Source organism: Natator depressus, chromosome 12 (genome assembly GCF_965152275.1).
Source record: "Natator depressus isolate rNatDep1 chromosome 12, rNatDep2.hap1, whole genome shotgun sequence".
NCBI lineage: Eukaryota > Metazoa > Chordata > Testudines > Cheloniidae > Natator > Natator depressus.
In genome coordinates, this window is record NC_134245.1 from 33,315,790 (window position 1) to 33,330,128 (window position 14,339).

Here is a 14,339-nt window from a genome sequence, read left to right on the forward strand (position 1 = left end):
CACTTCTGCACCATAAATGTCCATAAATGCGCCAAGCATCCACAGCTCCCATTGACTTCAGTCAGTATTTTATTCTTCAAAGCCCAGGACTCCATTTCCATTAAATGTACATTTTATTTATTTTTATTTCACTTCTTGGGATTTAATCCTCCTCTCTTCCCACCTCATGGCCGACTTTTTTTGCGTGCAAGTAAATCAGGGGTGGGCAAACTTTTTGGCCCAAGGGCCACATTTGGGTATGGAAATTGTATGGTGGGCCATGAACGCCCATGAAATGGGAGATTGAGGTGTGGGAGGGGGTGAGGGCTCCAGCTGGGGGTGCGGGCTCTGGGGTGGGGTGGGGGATGAGGCGTTGAGGTTGCAGTAGGGTGCTCCGGGCTGGGACTGAGGGGTTCGGAGGGCAGGAGGGGATCAGGGCTGGGGCAGGGGGTTGGGGCATGGTAGGGGTGAAGGCTCCGGGTGGCGCTTACCTCAAGCAGCTCCCAGAAGCAGTGACATGTCTCCCCTCCAGCTCCTACATGGAGGCGTGGCCAGGCAGCTCTGCGTGCTGCCCCGTCCGCAGGCGCTGCCCCTGGAGCTCCCATTCACCGTAGTTCCTGGCCAATGGGAACTGCAGGGCAGTGCTTGAGGTGGGTGCAGGTGCGGAGCCTCCTGGCTGCCCCTATGCGTAGGAGCTGGAGGGGGGGGACATGCTGCTGTTTCCAGGAGCTGCGTGGAGTGGGGCAAGCCCCTGACCCCGTTCCCTGGCTGGAACACCGGAGTGGGGCAAGCCCAGGCCCCAGATCCCGCTCCCCAGCGGGAGCTTGAGGGCTGGATGTGTCCCCCCAGGCTGTAGTTTGCTTACCCCTGATGTAAATGTTACAAAGTGGGATAGAAATAGTTACATGATTAGGGTGACTTTGCCTTACAATTTCAAGCCCTAGCCTTTTCACATTGACTGCTGCCTAATCTAAAAGATCCCAAACTAGAGAGAACTGTAAAAAGTTTCGTGAAGTTTTGTGAGCTGCCTCGTGAGAAGTCTTCTATTTAAAATGTAGTTATAGTCAGGAAAATGGTACTTGTGTGACCTGAATTTGTTAAACTGTGGGTGTTAGCTGTGCACCTCCCACTAGTTCAGTCTGTCACATGGCTAAATTCCCTGTCGTTTGGAACTTTAGCCCTGTATGTCTTCTGTGTTGTATCAAATCCTTAGGCTTTGTAACTGTGTTTCAAATAGTTTTGTGGTTTATAATCTTTGCTCAGTCCACTACAGTATAGTACTTCTCATTAAATTTTACTATCCTTGGATCAGGGCTTAATTTCTCAGAGTATTTCCTGGAGTGCCAGGGTTCGGGGCTTATGCCCCATGAGGGGCACTGGGGTTCAGGACTTGTGTCCCATGGGGGGGGCCCGAGGCTTGGGGCTTCTGCCCCACGGGTTTGAAAATATTTACCAGAGCTCTTCTCTGGACAGCTTTGGCTGAACTGAAGCGCTGCCTTGAGTCAAGTTGTTTTCCAAACTGTATGTACACCAAGGTGTGAGAGTTTTCTGGGGTGTGTACTGTCTGTAGATGGCCAGGCCACCTTACTCTCTGATGGAAAAACATTGCTTTGCACTCAGAGCCCCACACCATATTCATGTTTTGACTAAAACAACAGGTGTACAGTGGCACACCTTGTCAGTGGCAATTTGATAGTTAATTCTTGGGTTATGTGGAAGTGAGAATGGAGCCATAGTCTCTGCTAACCACAGCAAGGTGCATTTGCAAAGGGAAACTAAAAAAGCTTTTTTACATTCGCTGGGTGCTCATTTGCACACTTTCCTACACTGCAGAGTTCTGTGTGTCTGTCGGATCAAGTCAGGTTTCTGCCCCTCCAAAGAAGAAACCTTCTCGTTTTGCAAATGGCTGATTATATTTTCGGAAATCCATTTTTCAAATGCATGAGCAAAATTTTGGCTACAGGCAAAATCATCCTCTGTTCCTGTGTTTTAAGTATGTATGTGTACTCCTATCCATACTTACGTATATATTTCTCTCTGACCATACCACTAAAGTTTTCGAAGCTTCTTATCTTTTCACATCTTATAATCTGTCACCGTCTTCTCTCTCGTCTTCCTGAGACCCTACTTATTCCATCAGGTCCATTCAAAGCACTGCTCCTAAATTACGCTTCCTGACATGTTGTTCTGACCATGTTGCCCCCTCTTTGAGTCCCTTCACGGACTCCCCCTTCTCCAGCACATCAAAAACTGACTTCTGGGTCTGATCCTTAACCTGTTGATGTCCTTAGAAAGACTCTGATGGACTTCACTAGGGTTTGGATAAGGTTCCTGGTCCTTACCTGTAAGGCAGTTCATAGCTCAGTTTTTCCCTCCCTACTTACTTGTCCTTATGTATTATCACTTCAGCCCGGCCCCACTAATGAAGTCAGCCTCCATTGTCTGTTTGTCCATGTCTTACACAGGCATCTTTATACGTTCTTTTATGCCTACCTCTCATGCACACAAGACCCTCTGTGGAGTTGTCCATCAAACCACTACTCTTCCTTCCTTCAAATCCTTTCTCAAGACCCTCTTCAAGATCCTTACAGACCAGTCAGTTTAACTTCTGACCCTGGAAGAAAATGGAGCAAATAATTAAGCAATCCATTTGCAAACACCTAGAAAATAATAATGTGATAAGTAACAGTCAGAAACAGATCGTGTCAAACCAACCTGATAGCTTTCTTTGACAGGTTAACAAGCCTTGTGGATGGGGGGGAAGCAGTACACATGGTATATCTTTCAGAGTAGCAGCTGTGTTAGTCTGTATTTGCAAAAAGAAAAGGAGTACTTGTGGCATCTTAGAGACTAAGAAATTTATTTGCGCATAAGCTTTCGTGAGCTACAGCTCACTTCATCGGATGCATTCAGACTAACAAATTTATTTGAGCACAAGCTTTCGTGTAGCTCACGAAAGCTTATGCTCAAATAAATTTGTTAGTCTCTAAGGTACCAAAAGTACTCATTTTCTTTTTTTGGTATATCTTGACTTTAGTGAAGCTTTCGATACAGTGTCACATGACCTTCTCATAAACAAACTAGGGAAATACAACCTAGATGAGCTACTATAAGGTGGGTGCAAAACTGTTCCCAGAGAGTAGTTATCAGTGGTTCACAGTCATGCTGGAAGGTGCGTAACGAGTGGGTCCTGCAGGCATCCGTTCTGGGTCTGGTTCTGTTCAATATCTTCATCAGTGATTTAGATAGTGACCTAGAGAGTACACTTATAAAGTTTGTGGACGATACCAAGTTGGGAGGGATTGCAAGTGCTTTGGAGGATAGGATTAAAATTAAAAATGATCTGGACAAACTGGAGAAATCGTCTGAAGTAAATAGAATGAAATTCAATAAGGACAAATGCAAACTACTCCACTTAGGAAGGAATAATGAGTTGCACACATACAAAATGGGAAATGACTGCTTAGCAAGGAGAAATGCGGAAAGGGATCTTGGGGTCATAGTGGACCATAAGCTAAATATGAGTCACCAGTGTAACACTGTTGCAAAAAAAGCGAACATGATTCTGGGATGTATTAGGAGGAGTATTGTAAGCAAGACATGAGAAGTTACAGTTGGTAACAGCTGGGTAGATGGCTTGTAGGGATTTTTGAGGTTTATTTTATTTATTGGTTACAATGAATAAATATATATTGGACTTGGAACCATCTAGCTGGGGTGAAGCTGGCCTATGCATATGCATTTTCTTAGAGAAACTTTCTGTTTCCAATTGTTTGTTACATCCAGAGGGTTAATTTTGTCATTTATTCTGAGTTTGTACAGCACAATGCATAAGGGTCCCAGTCCTGATTAGTCCTTGCCTCTAGGCACTACTGTATTAAAAATAATAGTAGTCAGATTGTTCAAAATAGGCATTATTTAAATAAGTATTTCTCTTGGTAACTTATTTGAATAGAGAAAAATAAAGATTTCTTGGGTCAAAAGTTGTCGGGCAAAAAACTTGAGCCCTGCTGCAATGGGAGCTCCTGGAGGCATGGTGCATATAATCCATGCAACGTCTGTGTTATAATACTATTTATCTATTTCCCAATCCATAAAAATTAAGACTTGCCTAAGGCCATTCATCTCATTGGCAGAGCTGGAACTGGAATTTGAGTCACATGCTTAGGCCACTATACTATGCACATGCACAGGCCACTATACCACGAGTCCACTTGAATAAGTTGTCAAAATCGAGAAGATGACTGACTAGCCTCCCAAGGAAATCCTTTTAAACTCCACAGAAATAGCCACATAATGGAATGGATGAAATGTAAACTAGAAGCCTGACATTTTGAAACCGGTTTAGCGGGTTCTGGCTGTCCAAACTGGCATGAGATTTACTAGAATCAATGTGAGGTTTTTCTCTTTCTCACGTTGCTGGGTTTGAGTCTGTTCCTTTATTTGATTTGTTTTATGGTTCTATATTTCCTTGGGATGTGTGCCAGTTGTATTGTTCTGAGTACTCTTTTATGGACTAACAGGGAGTTTCAGAGTAACAGCCGTGTTAGTCTGTATTCGCAAAAAGAAAAGGAGTACTTGTGGCACCTTAGAGACTAACCAATTTATTTGAGCATAAGCTTTCGTGAGCTACAGCTCACTTCCTCGGGAGTTGAAACTCTAAGTACTATCTTTCGGGCCCTGTGTGATTTCCATTGTCTGGTGGGAGCACGATCAGGCCATTGGTGTCAAAATTTACCCTTGGACATACATACTGATGTAATGGGAGTCCTTGTGCGTATCTGGGGGTGGAACTTGGCTTTATATTTTGAGCACACAGTTGGGAAGATGAAAGGGTCTAATGCTTCAAGACAGCAAGAGAGTGTCAAATGATAGAATTTCTGGTGCATTCTACGAGTATTGCTGGGGCAGGAGTTATTTTCTGTTTGTATTTCCCAATAAAAGACCATTCTGTTCAACTGCCAGTGCATTATAGATGTTTGATTATAAGATCTTGTCAGTATAGCAAACTTGTCAGACTGAATTTGCGACATTTTTAATAAAATCTTTCTCCAGGGTATGGATTTCCCTGGCTATACCCTTTTCTCATTCAGTCAGGGGCAGCCAGATTTGATAGTGGAGTTGTAGAGTTTGATCCTACGGTGAGCTCTATGCCTGTGAAGTCAGCGGAGCTCTGCACAACAGCAGGGTCATGTCTGTTGTGGCTCTTCCTCTCTCTCTCTGAGGGTCTAGCCCACGATTTTCACCATGACAGTGCCCTAGAGAGAGCACTTGTTCCCAGTGTGTTGTCCCCCCTCACAATACACAATATAGGCCGTATGGAGAAGCCCTATAGTACTTAATACAAAAGGATAGCCCTTCTATAGGGTGGCCTAGTTTTAGTCATATAAAATTCAACACACAATTATGTATCTTTATATAAAATTCAACAAAGGTGGTTAAAAAACAGCCTTATAGAATGGTTATCCTTTTCTATTCTAGAGTTTATTTAGGATAGGTTATACAGCAACCTATTGATTTCATCCCTATAAAGTTCTATGGAATGTTTTTTCTAAGGGAAATAAAGTATAATAATTTCAGGAACATAAAAGATACTGAATTTGAACTCTTGAAAGGGAAGTTGACCTATGTCACACTCATTTTTTCTGTTCTCCCTCCCTCGTAACCTCCTTCCCTCATGGTTGAGCGTAGTCACATAGGTCCAGTTTTTTAAAGGTATTTAGGTGTTTTTGTGCTCACTTGGTGCCTAAATCCCTTTTGAAAATGAGATCTAGACACCTAAATCTGTTAGGCATTGCAACACTGAGCAGAACAATGCCTAAATATCTTTTAAAAATCTGATCCTAACCATTCAGCTACCTGTTCTAAATGGGTAATAAGTTTACTACCTTATTTGTCCTCCAATTAAATGAATTCTAAAGCACATCTGAGCAGAGCGTAGGGCGCAGTGTGGCTCTTCTCATCCACACACAAAACTTGTTCCACTTTAACTATGCTGATATAGTTAAAACTGTATAACCCCTGCTAGTATAAAAGTGCTTATAACTGGTATAGCTTATTCCTGTAAGGAAAGGGGAATGAGCTGTACCTTATATCAGTATAACTGCGTCCATGCCAGGGGTTGTACCAGTATAACTATATTGATTTAAAAAAAAAAATCACATCCCTAACCAAAATAACACATACACACCAGAGAGGGTGAGAGCACGAGAGTGAGGTATCAGGGTTATAATGCAGAGAAAAGAAGGTGTGTGTGTGTGTGTGTGTGTGTGCGTGTCTGTGCGTGCGTGCGCGCAATAGAGGGAAGAAATTAAGCAAGCTTGACTCTTTCTATGTTAGAGGTCAGTATGGAGAAATAGTAACTCAAAATGGAAACAACAATTAGGGTTGGGAAATCTTAGTTTTTATCTCTGGGTTTTGTGTATGGTGTTCAGTAGAGTTACAGTGAAGTCAAATTTCAGAGTAGCAGCTGTGTTAGTCTGTATTCGCAAAAAGAAAAGGAGTACTTGTGGCACCTTAGAGACTAACAAAGTGAGCTGTAGCTCACAAAAGCTTATGCTCAAATAAATTTGTTAGTCTCTAAGGTGCCACAAATCCTCCTTTTCTTTTAGTGAAGTCAAAGTTTCCCCAAGCCAATGGCTCATTGGGCTGACCTGGTTAAAGCATGTCAGTTTCATAGCTCACAGTACACAAGGGAGGGATGAGGCCAGTATCATGTCAGACTGCCTTTGACTGCCCTAACCCCATGGATCAGGTACCCATTTTGCAGTTGTGTGAACTGAAGGTGGCCTTTCATTTTGAGATCCATCAAGACAAAACCCATAACCTTCAAGACTGGAGGTCTGGAGTGGTGGCTGAGTGGTTAAGGCACTCAAGTAGAGTTACAGGGAATCTGATAAATGTTTCCCTGTTGGTTTACTTTGAATTGAAATCTGCTATCTGCACCCTGATGTGTCTTTGTCAAACTCCTTTTGACATGCTTGAGAAGTAACACCAACATTTTCAAATGTGGACGCTGTGACACTACAGTAACCTGTCACAGACACCTTAAGATAGACTGAGATCCATTTTAGGTACCTAAGTAAGAATTTCAGAGGGGCTGAACATTCAGTGGGAGCTCTTCGTTGCTCAACATCTCTGATATTCAGGCTACATATTTCAATACCTAAATGTATATTTAGGAGCCTACTCTATGCAGCCACATTTGAAAAATTTGGATGGAGATTTTTTCCACGCTATTCTTACTGGGAATTGTTGGGTGGAGTCTGGGAGAAGGAGTGGTCACTGTATCTTGCAGATAAATATCTGGGGGACATAAAGCTCCTTGGGGCAGGGACTGTCTCTTTGTTCCATGTTTCTACAGAACCTGGTCAAAGGCAGCAGCTTATAAGGTCTACCTCAATACAAAATAATAATAATTTTCTTCCCCTTTCCTAGCAGTAATGTCATCTCTGGGATAAACAACTCCAAATGGAGAAGTAAGTTTGGCCTGGGATAGTCTCACTCACAATAAGAACTTCCCAGGTGTATGACTATTCTACCATCCAGGCTTTGCTGATCAACCCTCTCCACCACCTCACACCAAACTACATCACATAAAAATTAATCATTCCACAGAGCTTTAGAAACAGGTGGTCAGCCCTTCCCCTCTTTATTTCACTACATTTGATATGTTGTGATCTAGTAGCAAGGAGATGCTCTTTTAAAATACGTTGTCTGTATCCCTGAATTGTAAACACACACAAACAGAAACCCCCAGTCAATTTCCTCTGACACTGTATGGTTTGATAAACACATTTCAAGAGCAGCTGTGCAACTTTATTTATTTATTTATTTATTTTTGGTTCAGTCCTCATCCTGTAAGCAGTAACTCTTGACTTGTCAAAAGTAGGAAGAGCCGTGTGTACTTCTGTCCAGTCTACGGGCAGAACGAAACCACTTCCTCAGTTTTCTAATAAATATCTTATCGTAAGAGTGCACATATTCTATTTCAGTGCTGCCTCATAAATATTATGCAGACCCAGGCCTCCGACTATGATAAGCAGAGGACTGACTCTAGGCCACATATCAGCACAGTGTTCTCCTTTCATGATTTTTTTTAAAGTGTAGCTATGCTCTATGGGAAGGCATAGGTCACTCAGCAGTGCTAAAAGCTGTATTAAAAGACAGAGACCTGTTCGGATCTGAGCAGAGGAAGGTTCATAGATAGCTTAATGGTTACATTGAGGCTTAGCCAAAAAAAGTTCTAAAACATAAGTGTAAAGTGTAGATTTCCCCACAAAAACTGCTCAAGTGCTGTAGACCAGAAAAGGTTTGAGTTGGTTTCGTGGTGCAAATAAAATAACATCAGTTGGTGGTGGTGGTGTGTTGTCCCTTTAGAGTACCCTCAAACAGTTTGCCAGTCAAAAAGGGAACTCCAGCGTCAAAGTAAATGACACCTGCAAAAGTGTGCGGACAACTCTTCCTTGCAAGCCTATTGATTTTGTACATAACTTGGTCAGTGGAGAGAGTGTCACAGTCCCAGGAATGTTGTCACTACATTATTTTAAGTTTCTGCAAAAAAGCTACCCTCTTCTTCCTTTCCCACTCTCCTCTGTCCCAGCCTTGAGGGCAGAAACACATTTAAGCAGTCACCACCGTAGCAAGTCCCAATACAATAATAATAATTAATAAATGTTTTGACATGTTTGTCTTCCTGCATTGGTCTCTGCTGGAATTATGTAAGCACAGTTTGTACTGACACATGTTATTTTCTTTCAGTGGATCTGAGGGAAATAAAGGAAATTCGCCCTGGGAAAAATGCAAAGGATTTTGAGCGCGGGAAAGCAACACAGCATAAAGAGCATTGCTTCACTATTTTTTACGGTACCCAGTTTGTTCTCAACACCTTAAGCTTAGCAGGTACTTTTTTTTTGTCTGTCTTCTTTAAACCTCAAATAGTAAATCCTTTAGACTAGAGACCTATAGCATTGACAGAGCAGTAATGCAAAGCTTAGGCTGTTTTTCTTTTTCCCTGGCCTTCCTAAAACATACCAAACATTTAAAATTGAGGAGGGTGAGAGAGAGCACCCTTTCCCACTTACTGCTTTTAATGCCCTTGAATTGTGGCATTTGTAATTTTTGTGTAAAATAATGTAATTTTTATGTAAAAATAATTTATCAGGTGAGATTTTTTTCCTTGTGCTGTTTAAAAGGATCATTTTCATGGCTTATGAGTGGGTCATTTTAGGTGTCTGAATTGTTGCAAGCAGTCTTGTACCCTCCTTGACACCAGCTCTGTATGTTTTAGGAAGATGAAATGCCTATCACTCACTGCAAGGCACAAGTATAAGTGAGGTATAAGCAGCAAATATATAGTAAATCCCTATGTGTGTGTTTCTGTTGATTCAGTTCTTTATACCTTGCAGCTCCCTGATGTCCCTTTAGAAGGAACATTATAGAGAGGCTTTTTTATGAAGTACTTATCTTTTATTCATTCACTCATGTTTAGCAGTGTAGATCCTTTCCGGTTAAATATCTCAGGTGAGATTTTTTTTTAACACTGGAGACCTGTGTGAAATCCTGGCCCTATTGAAGTCAATGGAGATTTTGCCATTGGCTTTACTGCGGCCAGAGTCTCGCCCCTGAGTCTGAAACCTGCCTGGGGTCACAAATAAAAGTGAATGTAGGATCCATAGCCTACTTCTTAGTGACCACATCAGAAAAAACTACCACACAACTGGCAGGGTCTGTTTACTTAGGCCATGTTTATACTGCAAAATTAAGTCAACCTAACTTACGTTGGCATATGGCTGTGGCAGTAATTACATTGCTTGTGTGTGTCTACACTTTGCTTCTTGTGTCAGCAGTGTGCTTTCTTACCAGGAGCACTTGTATCAATTGTACTGTCAGTGTGGGACGGCTTGTGAAAGCCAGCAACAGTTGATGTAAGCAATGCAGTGTGTATGCTGACGTTGTGTTGACCTAACTATACGACTGTGACTTTACACTCCTAATGGAGGTGGAGTTATTAAGTCGGTGTAGCAGGGCAGTTACATCAGTGGGAGCGAAATTTAAGTGTAGACACTTCCATGGTTAGGTCAACCTAAGATGGCTTGCCTCGACCTAACTCGGTAGTGTTGACCAGACCCTACGAGAGGGCAAGGACTGGAATAGGAGGTGAATTGCATGCTCAAGTGCACCGTAAGGGCTGTGCATGTCTATATGAGGAGAAGGGATGTTAATCAAATTGAAAGACAGGGAATCAAAAACTAATACAAGGAAATACTTTTTATGTGCAACACAATATTATGCTATGAATCTGTCACAAGATATCGTTGGACACACAAGCTTAGAAAGATTCAAAAATGGATTGGATATTTTTATGGAAAATGAGATCATCGAATTACATTAAAAAGGGTGTTTTTAAAAAGAGCAAAAACTAGAGTTTTGGATGTGATATAAACCCTTATACTTCAGGGCATAAGACAGTTCCTAATCAATGGAGATTAGGAAGAAATTTCTCTTTAAGACGGGGATAACTACCTACTGAAGGGGTCTTGAATCTTCTTTGTTACAGGAATATATGGACTGCTGGTTTCATTGCTTATGGGAATTCCCTTGGTCCTATGCTAGATCAGCATTGTCAGTTTCATGAGCATTAAATTCATTTGCAAAATTGTAATAAAAACTGAAGTAATTTTTAAGATGTTCCTAGTAGAGTAGAGAAGTGATCAGTGTGTTGTAAGTGTTATAATCCTAACAGTCATAGAGATTTTTTTTTAAATGTGGAAGTGATGCTCTCCCTAGTTGAGGTACTTTCCCATGTGTGTAAGTAAACCCTATATTTATGCTTGTAAAATAATGTACAGTTAATTGCACAGAGGATTGGTGTACTAAATGTGGGTTTGCATGTGAAGGAGCATGCTCAAATTTTGTGTGTTGAAAATTAATGGCTGCTTGTGAAAATTTGGCTCTACATACCAGATTTGAATTTAGATCAAGCCCATAATATCCCTGAAATTTCAGAATGTGCAGCATCATTTTAAATATAATTGTGCACTGAGCACTGTTGGGCTGTATTTTCCCCTTGTTTTTTTTCTCAGAATCTAGTCTCTGCAAGTAGTTTCAGAACAATCAGTACCAGGAGGTCTGTTGCCATAACACAGATTCTTAGAACAACATGACTGATATTTTCAATATCAGGAAAATCCTTTTCTTTGTTAAAGCACTTTGTCTTGGTTTCTGAGAACAATACAAGGTAACTGTTACTTAACGGGGAATGGCAGCTTTCTTTACACACAGAATAACTTTGGGACAGTTAGACTAGCAGTGGGTGGTGTCTGTCCTTTCCAGAAACGTAACTAATTGAAAAAGATTTCCACAGGGATCTGAAGCTGGGCTCTGCTTCAGTTTTGGAGAATACAGCATTGTTTGAAAGTATAATTTTAAAAACAATGTGTATCTTTTGAGAGACTGTTTTTGTTTTAAAGGTTATTGCAGAAATTGCTCAAGTTGGGGATATTGGCAGGAAGTAATTCTTCGGGAGGACTGTTTTGGTGGAGGGAAGCTTTGATGAATTTCTGAACTGGAATGTTATAATGCAGGGCTGTCCAAATTCTGCCCAACTGAGGGCTGCAAAGGCTGCACCTAATCTGCAGCATGAAAGGGAAATTGCAGCCCACCTGCACCTTTAATAATACAAATTTGTGTCCCTCAGGGCCTGTAGCTCCCAGAATGCAACGCATGAACTTGATCTGACTAGTAGGTACTCAGATCAAGTTGGATCATCACCAGCAAGCCCTTCTGGTTTGCATCTGGTACTAGAAGTGTAGATGCAAACTCATTTTGGAACAAAATAAAATTTCTAGCCATTTTCCTTCTGAAAATAGACTTGAAAATGTAAAGCTAAGGATGAACGGAACAAGCATCTGAGCTCTAATTCTGCCGCAGGAGTCTGAGGGAACTTAAAGACTCTTCTCCCAAATACACCTTTTGTGCTCCCACAAACCATAGTCTGGCATAGACTGTGCATAGTGGTGTGATTATGGCAGTCAGGATGAAGGATTTGTTTTGCAGGCCACTCAGAAATGTTAAGGGTTAGAATTAGAGCATTGCATGCTGGAATCTGTAGTATCCACAGGTCACATGTTAATTTTAAAGGAGAGGGTGGCTCTGGGCTACATTCAGCCCACGGCATGTACTTTGGCCACCTTAAGAACAGAAGATGGAAAAAGCAAAAATTCTGCTGTTGTCACAGTGAGAGTTGTAGGTTGGCAGTAATTCTGCTGCAGCTTTGGAACGTCTTATGTTCTGATTAACAAAGTTTTAAAAGGAGATATTTTTGATAGGTCTAGCAGGGTTTTTTTTTTTTAATCCTTAAAAACTAACATAGATTCTTTCACTGGGATGTGTTGGATTGACAGCGTAAAGCTCTGTAGTGAGATTATCACAGAGAATGGGTAGCCAACCCACATTATACACTAGGGTTTATCTAAACATCACAGATTATGTCTTTGTTATGTATTAATGTTTCTCACAGTGTATTAATCTTTGCAGCTGATTCCAAAGATGATGCTGATAAATGGCTGTGTGGCTTGAATATCTTGCATCAAGAGGTTATGAATGCTTCCACACCTGCAATCACAGAGAGGTACATGGAATTTTCCCCCTTTGTTTATGAGAGACTCTTCAACAGCTTGACACTTCTTTGCAATTTGATAGTGAAAAACTGAAAAGACATTTTCAAGGATGAAACCAGTGTGGTCTGTAAGTTACATTAAGAGCAATACTCTACAGACAACATGCTATACTTAGAAAGTGTGGTCCAAATTCAGCTCTTGTAAAAGCATATGCCACTTGATAGTCTTCTATGGAGTTATGGCTACTTACACTGTGATGGATTTGGCTCTCTGGTTGGTTGGTTGGTTTGTTATATAAACTCGCCTGGTTCCAGGTTTGGATGCCAAAGAAAGTCTTTAAGAAGTTCCTGGGAATGTCTGGTCTATGTGTGTGTTCGCATCTCCATTTCAGGTGACTCAGAGTGTCTCAGGATCTCACAACTAGACCCTCTCCCCCTTCCCACCACCCAGCCATGGGCAGAGAATCCCCCTCTTCTCAACAGGCGCTGAGCCCCCTCCCAGACTTGATCTTTTCTCACCCCATTCACCTTTCGTTCACAGTGGGGAAAAGTCATGGCCTGTCTTTCTTCATTGGTTGTTTGTCCAAATTACAGCTCAGGTGTTGATGCCCTGCCCATCTAAATCCAATTTCAACTGGGAAAAAGTATTCGTCGCTTCCTGTCTTTAACTTTTGTGTGGTATTGCTCTGTACTGTTATACAGTTGCTGTGCATCACTCTCGAGGTGGCTGCATTTCAGCAACAACAAAGTGATTCCTGTATAGACAGAGTATATGAGTTTTTTAGTGAAATGCTATGATTATCCTTTGGGGTGAAACCTGTCTATATGAACAGATCTTCCCTGTCAGTATTGCCAATATCATTAAAGGGATGCTGGTCCTAAAATTGACACTTCTATCTGATTTATGGTTTTTTAACCTAAGATAGGTAAAAGATTACTACAGCTGAAAGAGATTAAGCGGATTTTCTTTTTCATTTTTACTTCATGCATTTGATGATATTTGGGACCACATCCTCAGCTAGAGCCAATCAGTGTAGCTCCATTAAAGCTATGCCAGTTTATACCAGCTGCAGATCTGGCTCTTTTGTGCCCAGTTATTTTCACTGTTTCCCATTTGTATGGTTAGTCATTACCCTTGTTTACGTGGGCTTGTCACACACAACAAGAGGACAAAAACATTTTGTTTAGAAATAGGAAAATATTATTGTAAAGCCACAAAAATGAACCAGGGCAGATGCAGCACCTGAAAATGCTTGTGACTCGTTTTTCAGAATGTGCTAGATTTCCAGTTTAAATATCTCTGCTTACTTTCATCACTGAAATTGCAATATTGAACAGGCTCTGTTTGTTTTTAATTCTTAAAATAACTTTTCTGTTTTGTTTTGTTTTTTAAGCTGGCTGAGAAAGCAGATCTACTCTGTTGACCAGACTAGAAGGAACAGGTATGTATCTCACCCTTTTTAGGTTTTGCTTAGTTTTCATGGTCAGTTTTTCTACACGAAGTATAGGAGTGGAATTTAAAGTAACAAACATCACTTTGTATAAGAAAGATGTGACGTACGTAACATGTGAGAGTCCAGGACACTGCACCTGCTCTTTCGTTAGGAATTTGTGTTCTGTTTTGTTATGGAGACATCAAGCATATGAAATTCACTGATGTGTATAACAGAGAAGGAAATGACCACCACTGTATCATTTTGCTTTCTGCCCTTTCTTCATGGCTGGAACTAGGATACATGTA

At 41.3% G+C, this 14,339-nt stretch overlaps 1 protein-coding gene across 1 annotated transcript in view; it reads left to right on the forward strand.

Annotated features, from left to right (window-relative positions):
- PLCG2 (phospholipase C gamma 2) overlaps nucleotides 1-14,339 on the forward strand; it is a 90,315-nt gene that overhangs the window by 23,846 nt on the left and 52,130 nt on the right. Inside the window, exons 3-5 of the mRNA XM_074968830.1 lie at nucleotides 8,740-8,880; nucleotides 12,517-12,610; nucleotides 13,993-14,040. Coding sequence (XP_074824931.1) covers nucleotides 8,740-8,880; nucleotides 12,517-12,610; nucleotides 13,993-14,040 — 283 coding nt within the window. The remainder of the gene's footprint in view (nucleotides 1-8,739; nucleotides 8,881-12,516; nucleotides 12,611-13,992; nucleotides 14,041-14,339) is intronic.